At 44.1% G+C, this 17866-nt stretch overlaps 1 protein-coding gene and 1 long non-coding RNA gene across 2 annotated transcripts; one reads left to right on the top strand and one right to left on the bottom strand.

The window, feature by feature from the left end:
- Positions 1-2864: 2864 nt before the first annotated feature.
- Positions 2865-4493, top strand: LOC117797363 (rhox homeobox family member 2-like). Its single transcript, XM_034648844.1, has 3 exons — positions 2865-3089; positions 3253-3559; positions 4187-4493. Exons 1-3 carry the CDS (start codon positions 3008-3010, stop codon positions 4263-4265), a joined length of 468 nt encoding a protein of 155 aa, XP_034504735.1. The 5' UTR covers positions 2865-3007; the 3' UTR covers positions 4266-4493.
- A 793-nt stretch (positions 4494-5286) lies between these two features.
- LOC117797364 lies at positions 5287-17866 on the bottom strand. The gene is made up of 3 exons (XR_004622293.1): positions 17624-17866; positions 14687-14777; positions 5287-6703 (listed from the first exon to the last, which is right to left on the bottom strand). It is a non-coding gene; the product is annotated as an uncharacterized LOC117797364 (long non-coding RNA).

Below are 17866 nucleotides of genomic sequence, written 5' to 3'. Positions count from 1 at the left end.
TTCTACAAATTGAACTACTCCAGGTATCACAGATAAATGGAATCATTCAATATTTGTCTTTTTGTGTCTGGTTTATTTCCCTTAGCTTGATGCCTTCAAGGTTCATCCATGTTGTAGCATGTGTCAGAATTTCATTCCTTTTTAAGGCTGAATAATATTTTATTGTATGTATATACCACATTTTATTTACCCATTCATCCATCAGTGGACATTTGGGTTGTTTCCATCTTTCAGCTATTGTGAATAATGCTGCTCTGAACATGTATATACAAATATCTGTTCAAGTCCCTGCTCTCAGTTCTTTGGGTTGTATACCCAGAAGTGGAATTGCTGGATCATATGGTAATTCTGACTAAGTTTTTGAGGAACTGCCATACCATTTTCCACAGTGACTACACCATTTACATCCCCACCAGTAATGCACAGGGTTCCAACTTCTCCACCTCCTTACCAACACCTCTTATTTTCTGTTTTGTTGATAATAGCCATCCTGCTGGGTGTGAAACAGTATCTCATTGTGGTTTTTATTTTTATTTTTTTTTAAGATTTTATTCATTTATTTGACAGAGAGAGAGAGAGACAGCCAGCGAGAGAGGGAACACAAGCAGGGGGAGTGGGAGAGGGAGAAGCAGGCTCCCATCAGAGCAGGGAGCCTGATGCGGAGCTCGATCCCAGGACCCTGGGACCATGCCCTGAGCCGAAGGCAGACACTTAATGACTGAGCCACCCAGGTGCCCCTCATTGTGGTTCTGATTAAGACTAATATGTAAGAAAAATATGTTTTTAGCCTTTTGGCTTCAAATATTTATTCTGCTTTTATATGGTTAATTCTATTTAAATCTCTCCGTGTAACTGTCATTATCTACATTATTCACTGAACATTTAAAAAAATAAGAATTGTAGGGTACCTGGGCGGCTCAGTCGGTTAAGAGTCTGCCTTCGGCTCCGGTCATGATCCCAGGGTCCTGGGCTCCAGTCCCACATTGGGCTCCTTCCTTGGCAGGGAGCCTGCTTCTCCCTCTGCCTCTGCCTGCCACTCCCTCTGCTCTCTCTCATTCTCTCTTTCTGACAAATAAATAAATGAAATCTTTTTTTTTAAAGTAAAAAGAAATCATAGGGACACAGTTAAAAACATGACTTTTATCATTCTCAAAATTCTATGAACTCTTCACCCATCCTTGAGAAACGGGTAAAATTGAAAACCATCAAAATAATTGGACTTCTTAAAAATTGGATTGTATGAATGGAAGGTGTTTATAAGAAGTCGATGACTCTCGAGCTTATCATCCAAAAGGACAGCACTGAATAGTTAATCTGTTCCTTGAAGGACTAGGATGCTGATGTCTTTCTGATACGGATCATTACGTGATTGCTGATCTTTCACCAGGGTATAAGTTAGCTTTTCCTCGCACCAGGTCCAGCAGGTTATTGGGCACTGGGTAATATACATATTTTTTTTTCTAACTATAGTCAGAGGGAAGTAGCAGGGTGCACGCCGGCTGTCATTTAGCGGTATTGAACACTATGCAAAACATCACTTTAAGGGAGAAACAGAGCCCTCAATCTGCCCTGGCTCTTCTTTATTTGATATTTATCAGTGGAGAGCTAGAGTTCTGGAAGACAGTTCTAGACAAAGGGAGATGGAGGAAGACGAAGGGGAGGAGGAGGAACAGGAGAAAGTGGAGGAGAATAAAAAAGTGGGAACATGGGGCACCAGGGTGGCTCAGTCCGTTAAGTATCTGCCTTTGGCTCAGGTGATGATCGTAGGGTCCTGGGATCGAGCCCGGCATCCAGCTCCCTGCTCTGCTGGGAGCCTGCTTCTTCCTCTCCCACTCCCCCTGCTTGTGTTCGCTCGCTCGCTGGCTGTCTCTCTCTGTCAAATAAATAAATAAAATCTTTAAAAAAAAAAGTGGGAACTAACCCAACTCCCTAGCACCCGCCCAGCCCAGAAACACGTGCGCTTTCGCAGAGGTCCTGCAGCGGAGGCGCGGAAGCGGAGCTCAGCAGGCAGAGGTTGTAAGCCCCACAGTCGCGTCCAGCACGTGCAGCGCCTGCATTCTTGGATGCTCAAAACAGTGGACAGGTTTCTACATTTGTACTCTTGATGTGAATTCCTTAATACAAATCTGGGGTATTTGTTCCTATCGCAAGAGTGAGGTTTGGGTTTCTTAGAGCGTGCATCCGAGCACCCACAGTGCTCTGTAAACCCATCCTCAAGCTGCCGCTCCTGAGCGCCCAGGGGAGCTTGGGAGCTTGATGGGCTCCACTTTCCGCGCGTATGGCAAAAACCCAGAGCAAGCAGCCCCCTAGCTAATCGTTTCGTCCGGTCACTAGCCCGGTTCGTGGACTCTGCGTGCGAACGGAACCCAACCAGAGTCCCATCCATTGGTCACTGACTTGCCGGAGGGGAGAGTCGTGCTCAGAGCCCACACGGCGACGGGGATACCGTCGCTTCGGTGCTGGGGCTGCCACGAAGCCCCCCCCCGCGCCTTCTCCAGCCCTACCTCTGCGTCCCTCGCCCTGGAGGAGCTTAGGGCGATAACCCTGCACCGACCTGCGTGCACCGAGGGCCAGCGTTGAGACGTTCTCCCAACGCGTCTCCCAGGGCTCCGGAGAGCGGTGGGAAGTTTCATTCCCCACCCCTTCCCCGCCCCCGGCTGGCTGGCACCACCCACCAACCCCCTCCCGGCAAGGCAGTGCCCCGCGGGAATCGGGAGGAGTCAGCTAAGCGGCGAGTTAGACGCCCCCGCGCGCGCCCCCTGGCGGCAGCACCATTCCGACAAACGCTCCGCCTACTTCGTGGCCACGCCCCGGCCTCGTGCTCTCCCCGACAAGTCCCGCCCACCACACACCCGGCCGTTGGAAGTAACGAGGGTCGACGGCGTCTGAGAGCGCGCGGACGTTGAAGCTGAGGTAGAGGCGTAGTAAACCGCACCGCGCACAGAAACAGGGCCGGACCCCGGAGTCTCCGCGGGTCGCTGCGCGAGTCTGTGGAGGCGCTCTGGACATGGAGCCTCCGCCCGAGAGCAGCCAAGAAGGCACCGCTTGCCGCAGCCTGGAAGTCGATGAGCTTGGAGGAGAACCGTTGGGTGAGTGCGCGAACCGGGACGCGGGTTTGGCGAAGTCTAGGAAACGGCCTTTCCCCGGGGGAGGCGAGTGGACGGGACGCCGCAGTGGCGCGGCAGACGTCGCCGCTCTCAGGTCGCCGTCCCACGCGCCCTGGGCTCCAGCGCCCTGATCTCTCTTTTCCAGATACGAAGCCGGCGGTGGTCTCCGTAACGGGAGGAGACGTCGAGAAGGAGCTCTGGCCCGAACCTGAGCAGGGAGCCGCGGCAGGAGGAGAAGAAAGCCACGGTGGCGCGGGAGCAGCGGGCCCCGTGGACGACGAGAACCAGACGGGCGGCGGCTGCGGGGAGGAGCCCCCGCAGCAGCAGCAGGACGAGGCCCAGGCGGCCGCCGAGGGGCCGCAGGAACGCCTCCACCTCGAGTTCACCCGGCTGCAACTGAAGGAGCTGGAGAGCGTTTTCCAACGCACTCAATACCCCGACGTGTTCGCGCGGTGAGTGGCTTGCTCTGCCCACCCCCCCCATCTCTAGGACCCTTGGGCTCGGCTGGCCGGCTGGGACGCCCTGGGCTCTCTCCCAGGTCTCTCTCCCTCCCCTCCAAAGCCAAAGCTACCTAGGGGGCCTCAAGCTCCTTCCAAGGTGAGGACGATGCCCCAGTGGGCATCAAGGTAAATATTTTCATGCAGTATATAACCGAATCGTCAGGAAACTCGGGTCGGGCTCCTGTTTTTGTAAATAACATTCTATCGGATCACGATCGCGATCAGGAGTGACATCAGGGTGCAAAATCAGGCGCGGTTGTGCGAGTGAAGGGGTGGATCTTGCCTTTATTTAACATTTTGATAATTTGGTGGTCCCAGAATTTTTTGTGCATTAGTCTTGACTTTTAAATACTACATTAAAATTGTTAATCTTGAATTCTGAAGTTTTTCAAGGTACCCTTAAATTTTGTACACAAAGGAAGAGTGTCCCTAAAGCAAGCCCGGACTTGGGTATTAAAGAAATGTGTGCTGGGGAGTTGGGGGGACATATAAATTTAAAAACAAGCATGAAATGTACATTGTATATCTCATTTCATCCACAACTCCAGATACTAAATATTTGCAATTTTCTTCCCTCAGAAAGGAGCTTGCCATACCCATAGATGTGATGGAAGTCAGTAAACCTGAAAAAAGCGATTTGGCTGGGGAGCCATTATAAAACCTGCTTCAGGAGTTAAAAGCTTTTGTTCTAGACATTTTCAAGTTGTTGTTTTGGTTGTCTTTTCCATGTTTGGGTAGTAAGTTTTGAATTTTAGGGCTTTGGTGAGTGGAAAATGGGATAAATAAATCCCACTTTATGGAAATTGCCCATTACCATTAAAGGAAAACAATAAAATAAAAGAGAATTAAACTGCTTGTCCTGTTTCCTGCACAAAATTAAATATAAATAAAGTTCAACTCTTTCTAATGAGTATCATTCAGGGAGCAATTCTGGGTAGAGTCATGTTGGGGCTGGGTCAAATCTGGGAAGTATGCACATTAACACAAGACGACCTAGGCTAAGAGAGGATTAGACTATATTGTTATTTTTAATTTTTATTTTTTTAAAGATTTTATTCATTTGAGAGAGAGAGCAGGGGGAGGGGCCGAGGGAAAGGGAGAAGCAGACTTCCCACTGAGTGCCAGAGCCTGATGGGGGGGGGGGGGCGGGAGCTTGATCCCAGGATGCTGAGATCATGCCCAGAGCTGAAGTCCCATGCCACCCAGGTGCCCCTGTACTGTTATTTTAAATATTTAAAACCAGGCATAAGTTCTTAGCTAAAGCCACAAAAAAAGTGGATTTATAAACATTCAGGCCTTGGGGTAAGGGAATTATTCACACACAGAGAACACACTATATGAGTAATGTCTGTTCATTTACACCGAGACTGATGCAGGGAGATAGCTTTTATTTCTTGTTTTTTAAAATAATTAATTTTTAAAAGATTTTATTTATTCTTTTGAGAGAGAGAGAAAGCACAAGAGCGGGGAAGGTCAGAGGGAGAACCAGACTCCTGGCTGAGCGGGGAGCCCAAATTGGGGCTTAATCCAGGAGTCCTGGGACTCTAGGATCATGACCCGAGCTGAAGGTAGATGCCCAACCAACCAAGCCACCCAGGTGCCCCATAAAGACTTTATTTATTTGAGAGAGCACATGAACAGGGGGAGGGGTAGACGGGGGAAAGTGAGAGAGAATCTCAAGCAGAATCCCCACTGAGTTTGGAGCCCAACACCGGCTCCATCTCACAACCCTGAGATCATGACCAAGATTCAACCAATAGACTCAACTGACTGAGCCACCCAGGTGCCCCACAGGGAGATCAATTTAAAGTCCAAGTGCCTGGTTCTCCTGTTGTTGTTTTAGTCTGTAGTAAAGCACTGTAGACAGTGGCAGCCCTACCTTTTAATTTTCTGAAATACTTTCATGTGTTAGCCTGAAAACATTGCTTAAAATACATTATAGTGGAGGGTTGGAGGAAACTGGACATTTGTCTAAAAATTGAAGCAAGTGAGAATTTTCATGCTAAAACCTGGGAAATAACAATTTTGAAAAAAGTTTCACTGAGTTAAGAAGGGTGAAAAGGTTAGAGAAGAATTGCATACAAACATACCTTACAGATATGGCACAAATCGAACTTCATGAGTGAATATTCTCAAGGAATTTCTAAGGATATGTTTTTCGATGGTACTATTTAGAAGAGATGGGTTTTATGGAATTTGGTGTTGGTGGAGAGGCTTTCAGTTTAGGCCAGATTCTTACCTGTGTTAATTTGAAATAGTTTTTCACTTGTTCAGGCAGTAATGTCTAATTTGTAGGTCAAAAGACTACCATTTGAGACCAGAGAAAATCATAAGTTATCTTAAGAGAGTATTGGTGAAAACCAAAATCCAGGATGAGTTAGTTAGCTTTGTCCCATGGTATGTATATGAGTGCAGTCGTGGAAATGGGATACAGATCTGGTAGTCTTGAGTTTTAGTGAATTTAGACCCAGTTTGTCTAAATTTTCCTTAACTCTACAGGCTAAAATATCAAGGCAGTATTCGGGGCGTCAGCAACTCTTATGTTCTAGTAAGAAGCCACAATGCCCAGGACTTCCTTGTCAGGTCATCTTTGTAACTCTCAAGAGGTTTCCGAAGATGAATAACCCCTTAGATATCTTTGAGGGAAACCTGTTTTAAAATCCAACCTGCTCCTATTGAATATTTACTTTAGACTCTGGAAGCTTTTATCACGTTCAGCTTCCCCCACAACCAGGACAACACTGTCCCTAGATTGTCGGAAGCAGAGGCAGCTGGACACTGATGGTCTGCTGTCAAGATACTGACATTTCTGGGGCGCCTGGGTGGCACAGCGGTTAAGCGTCTGCCTTCAGCTCAGGGCATCATCCCAGCGTTATGGGATCGAGCCCCACATCATGCTCCTCTGCTATGAGCCTGCTTCTTCCTCTCCCACTCCCCCTGCTTGTGTTCCCTCTCTCGCTGGCTGTCTCTATCTCTGTCGAATAAATAAAATCTTTAAAAAAAAAAAAAGATACCGACATTTCTTCATCTTGTTACCAGGCTTAGCAGCAGCAGAAGATACTGGTACAGTTCATCAGCTAGACCCACATTCAAGAGCTGGAAAAACCATTAAAGAATATTAAAGGTGGGAGGAGAGAGACAAGGCAGGAAGTACAGTCAAAAGCTTAGCACGTAATGGATGCTCTCTAAGGGTAAACCGAAGAAGAGGCTGCGGTGGTAACTTTCTTAAAACATTTTACTAACAAAAAAAATAGGTTCTCCTACTGGAGTTTAATATCTCAGTGGCATAAATAGTTGTATGTTGTGGGGTTTTCTTTTTTTTTTTTTTTTTAAAGATTTACTTATTTGACAGAGGGAGAGAGTGAGACAGAGAGCACAAGCAGGGGGAGCAGCAGGCAGAGGGAGAAGCAGGCTCCCCAGTGAGCAAGGAGCCTGATGCGGGACTCGATTCCAGGACCCTAGGATCATGACCTGAGCCGAAGGCAGAAGCTTAACTGACTGAGTCACCCAGGTGTCCCTGTGGTTTTTTTTTTTTTGAGATTTTATTTATTTATTTGAGAGAGAGTGAGCACAAGCAGGGGGGAGTGGCAGAGGGAGAGGGAGAAGCAGGCTCCCGGCTGAGCAGGGAGTCGGATGTGGGACTCCATCCTAGGACCTTGGGATCTTGACCTGAGCCGAAGGCAGATAAACTTAACTGACTGAGCCACCCAGGCACCCAAGGAAAAAGATATTTTAAAACATGTCCAGAGCTCTCTGTTTTTCTCAACCAAGGCCCGCCCTGAAGGGGAACTAACCAGAGCCTCAGGGACTTGGGTTTTACCCAAGCCTAGGTGAGAGGGGGACAGGTAATACCCAGCTCTGGCCCTTTTAGCACTTGTAAAGGTCACAGCCCAGGGAGAAAAGGCTCCCTAAAAGACCGAGATTTAATCATAGGCCTATAAAATGTTTCTCCTACCCCCCAAACCTATCACCAAATCAATAGTGCTCCTGTATGACAGTGGGATGCAGCTAAAAGAACTGCAAGCCTCAGGCCCTATCTAAGAACAAGCCTCTAGGAAAACGCAAACATGACAGCAGAGACAAAACCAAGGACACTACAGGACATTTTAGCCTCTAACACCTATAGCAAACAGTAAACACAGCCTAATTCCCAGCCAGATAAACAGAAAACCGACACTAAAAAACTATCCGATTCTTTTACCCAATACGTCATGTCTGGCTTTCAACAAAAAAGTATAAGTCATGCTAAAAATCAAAAGACATATTCTGAAGAGACAAAGCATCAGAAGCAGACTCAAATATGGCAGAAATCTTGGAACTATTTGATCTGGAATTAAAATAACTATGATTAATATGCCAAAGGCTCTCATGAAAAAAGTAGACAACACGTAAGAACAGATGAATAATGTAAGTCAAGAGATAAAAACACTAAGAAAGAATCAAAAGGAAATACTGGAAATCAAAAACACTGTGACAGAACTGAAAAATGCCTTTTTAAAAAAAGATTATTTATTTATTTGAGAGAGAGAAGAGCGAGTGAGGGAGAGAATGAGCAGTGGGGGAGAGGGGGCAGAGGGAGAAGGAGAAGCAGGCTCCACGCTGAGCAGGGAGCCCGATGCAGGACTCGATCCCAGGACCCCGAGATCATGACCTGTGCTAAAGGCAGACGCTTAACCAACTGAGCCACCCAGGTGCCTTGAAAATTGCCTTTTTTAAAAAAAACTTAAGTAATGCAATCTCTACACCTATCATTCTTTTGCATATTGCTGTCCAGTTTTCCCTACACCATTTATTGAAGAGAATATTTTCCCTATTATATATTCTTGCCTCCTTTGGCACAGATTTTTTTTTTTAGGAGAGAGAGGAGTGGGAGAGGGAGAAAGAATCCTAAGCAGGTTCCACACCCCAGCTCAGAGCCTGACTCGGGGCTCAATCTCACAACTGTGAGATTATGACCCAAGCCCAAATCAAGAGTTGAGTGCATAAGTGACCGACCCACCCAGGAGCCCCTCCTTTGGCATAGATTAATTGACCATATAAGCGTGGGTTTATTTCCGGGCTCTCTGTTCTGCTCCAGATACATCCAGCTCAAGATTGCTTTGGCTAGTCTTCTGTGGTTCCATACAAATTGCAGTATTATTTGTTTTAGTTTTGTGAAAAATGCTGTTGGTATTTTTTTTTTTGAGAGACAGAGAGAGAGAGAAAGGGCATGAGCAGGGGAGAGGGAGAGGGAGAGAGAGAATATTAAGCAGACTCCATGCCCAGTGCAGAGCCCAACTTGAGCCCCATGCAGAGCCCAGTGCAGATCACGACGCTGAGATCATGACCTGAGCCGAAATCAAGAGGTGGACACTCAACTGACTGAGCCCCCAGGGGCCCCACTGTTGGTATTTTGATAGAGATTGTGCTGAATCACTATGGTGTACACCTGGAACTAATATAAATAACATTGTGTGTCAACCATACTCAAATAAATTTTTTTAACCTTCAAAAAAAAAAGAGTAATACTGGCAGAGAATTTTTCCAAATTAATGGCAGACACCAAACAACAGATCCAGGGAGTTCAAAGAACATTTTTTGGATAAATACCAAAAAATCTATACTGGGCCTTATCATACCCAAACTGGAGGAAATCAAAGACAAGGAGAGAAACCCTGAAAGAAGCCAAATTGAAAAACAAAACAAAACAAAACAAAACCTATACAGGAGCAAGGGTAAGAATCACATCAGACATCTTTTCAGAAAATATGCAAGCAAGAAGAGAGTAAAGTGAAATATTTAAAGCATTGGAGGAAAAATACCATTAACCTAGAATTCTGTGTCCATCAAAATTATCCTTCAAAAGTGTGGAGAAATAAAGACTTTCTCAGACAAATAAAAATTTTGAATTTGCGACCAGTATATCTGCTTTGCTAGAAATGTTACAAGAAGTGCTTCAAGATAAGGAAAATAATACAGGTGAGAAACTCAGATTTGCATAAAGAAAGGAGAAGTGTTAGAGAAATAATAAGTGAAGGTAAGATGAAATATTTTATTCATAATACCTTTTTTTAAAGATTGGCTTATCTATTTTTCGAGAGGGGGAGGGGCAGAGGGAGAAGCAGACTCCCCACAGAGCAGGGGGCCCTTCACGGGGCTTGATCCCAGGACCCTGCGATCATGACCTGAGCCAAACCAAGAATTGGATGCTTAACCTACTGAGCCACCCAGGCACCCCGGGAGTCTTTTTTTTTTTAATTTTTATTTATTTATTTATTTTTGAGAGAGAGATTGAGTGGGGGGAGCACAGAGCCTGAGGTGGAACTCGATCTCAGGACCCTGAGATCAGGACCTGAGCCGAAACCAAAAGTCGGATGCTTAGACTGCACCACCCAGGCGCCCCTCATTTATAATACTATTTTTTTAAAAAGACATTTACACTTTTTAAAAAAAGATTTTATTTATTTATTTGAGAGAGAGAGTGAGCGAGAGAGCAGGGGGGGCAGAGGGACAGAGGCAGAGGGAGAAGCAGGCTCCTGGGAGCCTGAGGCTGGGCTCGATCCCAAGACCCCGGGATCATGATCTGAGTCAAAGGCAGATGCTTGACCAACTAAGCCACCCAGGCGCCCCTATTTATAATATTCTTAGTTGATCTAACAGATAATGGTTTGTTCAAAATAATAATAGCAAAAATGTATTCAGTGATTACAGCATATGGATAAGTGAAGTGAATGACAGCAAAGTTATAAAAGACAGGAGAAAGGACCTGGGCATACTCTGCATAAGGTACTTGTGCTACCAGTGAAATGATCTAGTGTTATTTGAAAGTGGGCTTATTTGTTGTAAATGTATATTGCAAATTCTAGGGCAACCACTAAAAAAAATTTCTAAGTGTTACTGAGATGTTAAGAGAAGAGAGAAAATTGAATCATAATAAAAAGTTCAATTAAAACCAGAGAAGGCAGAAAAAGAGTGGAAGACAAACTAGAAACCAAGAACAATGACAAAGAATAGAAAATGATCATAAAATTGTAGATATTAATCAAAATATATCAATAATAATTTTAAATGTGAATAGTCTAAATATGCCAATTAAAAGAGACAGTAAGTCTGGATAAAAAAATAAACAAGAGCCAACTACATGTCACCTAAAGAAACCTACTTTACTTGTTTTTAATTTTTTTATTTTTCAAAGATTTTAAGTAATTTCTACACCCAACATGGGGCTTGAACTCACAACCCTGAGATCAAGAGTCACACCCTCCTCTGACTCAGCCAGCCAGGCACCCCAGAAACCTACTTTAAATATAAAGACACAGGGCACCTGGGTGGCTCAGTCACTTAAGCGTCTGCCTTTGGCTCGGGTTGTGATCTTAGGGTCCTGGAATCAAACCCCTCGTTGGGCTCCCTGCTTGGTAGGAAGCCTGCTTTTCCCTCTCCCTCTGCTGGTCACTCCCCCTGCTTGTGTGCTCTCTCTCTCTCTCAAAGAAACCAATGAAATCTTAAATAAATAAATAAATAAATAAATAAATAAAAGACACAGGGGTGCTTGAGTGATGCAGTCGGTTAAGCGTCCAACTCTTGGTTTTGGCTCGGGTGGTGATCTCAGAGTTGTGAGATCAAGCTCCACACTCAGCATGGAGTTCACTTGAGATTCTCTCTCCCTCCTCCCTGCCCCTCCTGATTGTGCTCTCTCTCTCTCAAATAAATAAATAAATCTTTAAATAAATAAATAAATAAATACAAAGACACGGATAGCTTAAAGGTAAAGACATTGAGAAAGATATACCATGCCAACACCGAGCAAAACAAAGCTGCACTATCTCAGACAAAGCATGCTTCGGAACAAGGAAAATTATCAGGGATAAAGAGGGGCATTACATAACAGCAAAAGACTCAATTTTCCAGAAGGCACCAATCCTTCATGTGTACATGCTTAACAACACAGTGTCAAAATACATGAGTCAAAAACTGACAGAACCGCAAGGAGAAATAGACACATCCACTATTGTACTTGAGGACTTCAACATCCCCTCTGTTACAAACTGACAAAGACAGCAGGTAGAAAATCAGTAGAATCAAATATAATTGAACTAAGAGCATCATCAATAAACCAGATCTAATTGACATTTATAGAATACTTCAACAACAGCAGAATGCATATCCTTCTCAAGCTCACATGGAACATTCACTAAGATAGACTACATCCTGGGCCATAAAACACACTTCTAGATAACACATGGATCAAAGAATAAACCTCAAGAGAAGTTAAAAAAAACATTTTGAACTAAATGGAAATGAAATCACAACTTGTCAAAATTTGAGGATGCAAAGGAAATCAGTGCATGGAGAGACATTTGTCACACTGAATGCATATACTAGAAAAGAAGAAAAATCCAAAATTAATAATCTAAGTTTCCACCTTAGGAACCTAGAGAAAGAAGAGCAAGTTAAATCCAAGTAAGCAGAAGAAAAGATATAAAAATCAGAGCAAAAATCAGTGAAATTGAAAACAAGAAAATAGAGAAAATCAATGAATCCAAAAGTTGGTTATTTGAAAATATTGATAAAAGTGATAAGTATCTGTTCAGGCTAACCAAGATAAAAAGAGAGAAGACACAAATTGCTACCATCAGAAATGAGAGGGGGACATCACTTCTGATTCTGCTGACATTAAAAGGATAATAAAAGAATATTATGAACAACTCTGGCCACAAATTTGATAACTTAGAAACAATGGGCCAATTCTTTGAAAAACACAATCTAGCAATACTCATAAAAGAGAAATAGACTATATGAATAGGCCTATATCTATTTTAAATGGAATCAATAATTAATAACCTTCCAAAACAGAAAGCACCAGGCACAAATGGATTCACCGGGGGAATTCTACCAAACGTTTAAGGAAGAAATGATACGAATTCTCTATAATCTGGTCTAGAAAATAGAACCAAGGGAATGCTTCCTAACTTATTCATGAGGTCAGCATTACCCTGGTACTAAAACCAGACAATACATTGTCAGAAAGGAAAACCAAAGACCAATAACTCTCATGAAAAAATGCAAAAATCCTCAACCAAATATTAGCAGATCAAATCCAACAATGTATGAAAAGAAGTATATACTATGACCAACTAGGATTTATCTCAGGTATGCAAGGCTAGTTCACATTCAAAAAGTCAATTAATATAATCCATCACATCAACAGTCTAAAGAAAAATGACATGATCATATCATCAGATGCAGAAAAAGCATTTGACAAAATCCAACACCAACTCATGCTAAAAACTCTCAGCAAGGGGCTCCTGGGGGATACAGGGGGTTAAGCATCTGCCTTTGGCTCAGGTCATGATCCCAGGATCGTGGGATCGCCCACATCAGGTTCTCTGCCCCGCGGGGAGCCTGCTTCTCCCTCTCCCTCTACCTGTCTCTCCCCCTGCTTGTGTGTGTGCCCTCTCTCCCTCTCTCTCTCAAACATAAATAAAATCTTAAAAAAAAAAACCCTCAGCAAACTAGGAATGTAAGGGAAGCTCCTCAACATGATAAAGGACATCTATGAAAAACCTACAGTTATTAACATACGTAGTGGTGAGAAATTAGAGGCTTTTACCCTACTACGATCCGATCCGGAAGAAAGCAGGGGTGAGCTCTCTAACTACTCTTATTGAACATCATACTGGAAGTCCTAGCTGATGCAATAAGACAAAGGAAAAAAGGTATGTAGATGGGGAAGGTAGAAATAAAACTGTCTTTGTTCACAGATGACATGATTGTCTAGGAAGAAATTCCCAAAGAATTGTTAAAAAAATAAAAAACCAAACAAATCTTCCTAGAACTCATAAATAGTTATAGCAAAATTGCAGGGCACAGGTTAATATACAAAGGTCAATCACTTTCCTATATACCAGCGATGAGCAATTGGAATGTACAATTTATTTTTTTAAAAGATTTTATTTATTTATTTGACAGAGAGAGACAGCCAGCGAGAGAGGGAACACAAGCAGGAGAGGAAGAAGCAGGCTCATAGCGGAAGAGCCTGATGTGGCTGATGTGGGGCTCGATCCCACAACGCCGGGATGACGCCCTGAGCCGAAGGCAGACGCTTAACCGCTGTGCCACCCAGGCGCCCCGGAATGTACAATTTAAAACACAACATCATTTATATTAGCACCAAAAATGAAATAAAAGGCATAAACCCAATAAAATATGTGCGATATCCCAATATCTATATGTGGAAAACTATAAAACTCTGACTTAAGAAATCAAAGAACTGAATGAATAAAGAGACTGTCTGTGCTCATGTAAAATGTAGGAGAAAATCTAGGTAACCTCGGCCTTGGCAAAAAGTTTTTAAAAAATTTTTTAGGGGCGCCTGGGTGGCACAGCGGTTAAGCGTCTGCCTTTGGCTCAGGGCGTGATCCCGGCGTTATGGGATCGAGCCCCACATCAGGCTCCTCTGCTATGAGCCTGCTTCTTCCTCTCCCACTCCCCCTGCTTGTGTTCCCTCTCTCGCTGGCTGTCTCTCTGTCAAATAAATAAATAAAATCTTAAAAAAAAATTTTTTTTAAAGATTTATTTATTTATTTTAGGGAGAGAGAGAGAAAGAGCGAGCATGCGAGTCGGGGGAGGGGCAGAGGGAGAGAGGAGAGAGAGAAAGAGAGAATCTCAAGCAGAGCCCCCACAGAGCACAGAGCCCCGAGATGAGCTTAATCCCACGACCCCGAGATCGTGACCTCAAGATCATGACCTGAGCCGAAACCAAGAGTCAGACCCCACCTGACAGAGCCACCTAGGTGCCCCTGGCAAAGGGTTTTGAAATATGACACCAACAGTGGTCTCCATCACGAGGAGTCTCCTGAAGTTACTCTCTCCTTCTCCCTCTGCCCCTCCACCCTTCACCCCCCCCCCCCCGCCCCCCCCCCCCGGACTCTCGCTCTCTGTCTCTCTCTCTAAAATAAATAAATGAATCTTAAAAAAAAAAATACAACACCAACAGCACAATCCATGAAAGAAAAACTGAGAACTTGGACCTCATTAGAATTAAAAATGTGTGCCCTGGGGGGCGGTCAAGATGACAGAGTAGGAAAATCCTGAGCTCACCTCCTCCCATGGTCACACCAAGGCTGCATCTATGTATAGAGCAATTCTCCCTGAGAACAACCTGAGGACCAGCAGCTCAGTTCTTGCACATCTAAAGACACAAAGAAAAAGCCACATCAAGAAGGGAAGGAGGGACGGAGATGCAGTCTGTTCAGGACCCACACCCCCCAGGGCAGTGACCCTCAAGTGGGAGGACATCACAGGTGTGGAGATCCTCCATGGGGAGCAAGGGGTTTAAGCCACACATCAGGTACCTCCCGCCCTGGAGACCTACACCAGTTAGATGATCCCATATAATGTCTGGCTTTGCACAACAGAGGGGCATAACTCCCGGGAGTCAGAGGGCTATAGAAAACTGCCGTTCCGCGGCTAAAGGGCCTGTGCATAAACTCGGACCCAGCACAGGGGCAACAGCTTGAAAAGCACCTGGGCCTTCCATGAAGATTTACTGACTAATTTTAGGATATGTGCTGGAGGAGCAGGAATCTGTAGGTTCTTTAGGACAAAAACATTGTCAAAGGAAATAAAAAATACTTTGAGACAAATTAAAATGAAAATATAACATTAAAAAAGTATTTGGAAGAAAAAATTTAAAAATAAAGGTGCGCCGGGGTGGCTTGGTTGGTTAAGCATCTGCCTTTGGCTCCTGTCATGATCCCTGCTCTCCCTCTGCCTCTGCCTGCCACTTCCCCTGTTTGCACTCTCTCTGTCAAATAATTAATTAATTAATTAAAAAATCTTTGGACCACAGCAAAAGCAGTTCTAAGAGGGATGTTCATAGCAGTACAAGCCTGCCTCAAGAAACAAGAAAAACCTCAAATAAACAATTTAACCTTATACCTAAAAGAACTAAAAGAAGAACAAAGTCCAAAGTTAATAGAAGGAAGGAAATAATAAAGATCAGAGCAGAAATAAATGAAATAGAGACTGAAAAAGCAATAGGAAAGGTAGTGAAATTAAGAGCTGGTTCTTTGAAAAGATAAACAAAATTGATAAACCTTTAAGAAAAAAAGAGAGGGGACTCAGGTGAATGAAATCGGAAATGAAAGCGGAGTTACCAGTGACACCACGGGAACACAAAGGACTGTAAGAGAGTACTACAAAAAATTATATGCCAACAAATTGCACAATCTGGAAGAAATGGATAAATTCCTAGAAACATACACTCTTCCAAGACTGAAAGAAGAATAAATAGAAAATCTGAACAGGCTGATTACTAATAATGAAATTGAATCTGTAGTCAGAAGACTCCCAACAAACAAAAGTCCAGGACCAGATGGCTTCACACTTCATACCAAACGTTAATTTTTTAAAACTTTTTAAATTATTTTTTAGTATCATGCCAACGAGAGGGGCCAGGGTATGGGTTTTATCAGGGGAACTAAAGTGCACGTCTACCAGCCGTTGGGCAGGTAGACCAAGGGCTGTTGCAAAGTCGGCTTTTATAGCCAGTAGATGTGAAAGTGTACAGCCTGGTATCACAAAAGTTAGGTATAGGTTTTCCATCCAAAACTTTATTTTTTAAAAGATTTTATTTATTTATTTGACAGAGGGAGCACAAGCCAGGATAGTGGCAGACGGAGAGGGAGAAGCAGGCTCACTGCTGAGCAGGGAGCCGGAAGCCGGCTCCATCCCAGAACCCTGGGCTCATGACCTCAGCACAAAGGCAGGTGCTTAACCGACTGAGCCACCCAGGTGCTCCCATCCAAAACTTTCTTATTAGAAATTTCTCTAAATCCCCACCCCAAATCATATAATTTCTCCTACTCAGTTCAGTCCTCGGCCCTCATCCCATGATCAACTGTTTTTACATAGAAGATATCCAGTAGTGCGGTTCACTTTTTCCATTTACATTATGTTAGCATCTTTCCCTTAAATTCCAAAAAAGGAGATTTCCAATAATTGATGGCATTAGTTTTCATGGTCTGATAAGTTACTTCTTAGGAGGAAAGGCCCAAAAGGCCATCTAGCTACTAGTAGACTGGATTCTGAATTTCCATAGTAAACTCATTGTACCTTCAAAAATTAAAGTCAGTAAATTAGTGTTCAAATATTCTTTCTTTTAAAAACAGTGTAAAATGAATAGAATAGATAACCATTAACCATGTATTGCTGAGCTAGTGTATGATGAGACCAGTTTAAGGGGCTGGACAAGAAGGGGCTTACAAATTCCTTTTGCTGGTGCATATTAGTGGAGATGAATTTCTGGGGAATAAATAAGCAGTTTTCTCTGGGCTGCGAACTTTAGTGTATCAGGCTCAAATTATTAACAAAGAATTTGCGCCCTCTAAGCTAACTGGGCAAATGTGGCTTAAACATCAGAGCTCACCACCAATTTCGATAAACCCTCCTTATTTTGTTTGAGGTTAGAAAGAAAAAATTGGGGGCGCCTGGGTGGCTCAGTCCTTACGCGTCTGCCTTCAGCTCAGGGCGTGATCCCAGGGTCCTGGGATCCAGCCCCACATCGGGTTCCCTGCTCCGCTGGGAGCCAGCTTCTTCCTCTTCCACTCCCGCTGCTTGTGTTCCCTCTCTTGCTGGCTGTCTCTCTCTCCGTCAAATAAATAAATAAAATCGAAAGAAAAGAAAGGAAGGAAGGAAGGAAGAAAAAGAAAGAAAGAGAAAGAAAGAAAGAAAGAAAGAAAGAAAGAAAGAAAGAAAGAAAGAAAGAAAGAAAGAAAGAAAATTAATTGTGGGGGCGCCTGGGTGACTCGCTTAAGCGACTGCTTCCGGCTCTGATCATGATCCCACGATCGTGGGTTCGAGCCCCCCCTGGGGCTCCTTGCTCAGCGGGGAGTCTGCTTCTCCCTCTACCTCCCCCCCCCCGTGCTCGCCCGCTCTCTCTCAAATAAATAAAAATCTTAAAAAAACTTAGGTGTGGGGTGGTATACTCTTACACACAGCCACACACATGCAAACAATGTATATATGTAAAGTTACATTGGCTTTGTTATTCACACGGCCGCTCGGGGAAATGTCTCCTGTGGCCTCTCGCCCTTCCCTTCAGGTATTTCAACTCGAGGCTAAAGCAAGGACTCGCTCTCTAGTCCAGTTTAGATATGAGCAGCCTCACTCGGGACCGGAAGGGTGGATCCGGTTGCCCCACGGACTTCTTTACACCGATACACACATCTCCATCTCGTGGGCAGGACAACCTAGGTCGGGGGAAGGGATTTGCCGACG

The sequence above is a fragment of the Ailuropoda melanoleuca genome, chromosome X (assembly GCF_002007445.2).
Source record: "Ailuropoda melanoleuca isolate Jingjing chromosome X, ASM200744v2, whole genome shotgun sequence".
Taxonomy (NCBI): domain Eukaryota; kingdom Metazoa; phylum Chordata; class Mammalia; order Carnivora; family Ursidae; genus Ailuropoda; species Ailuropoda melanoleuca.
Note: the sequence above shows the minus strand (reverse complement) of the source record. Positions and strands in the feature narration are given on the sequence as shown.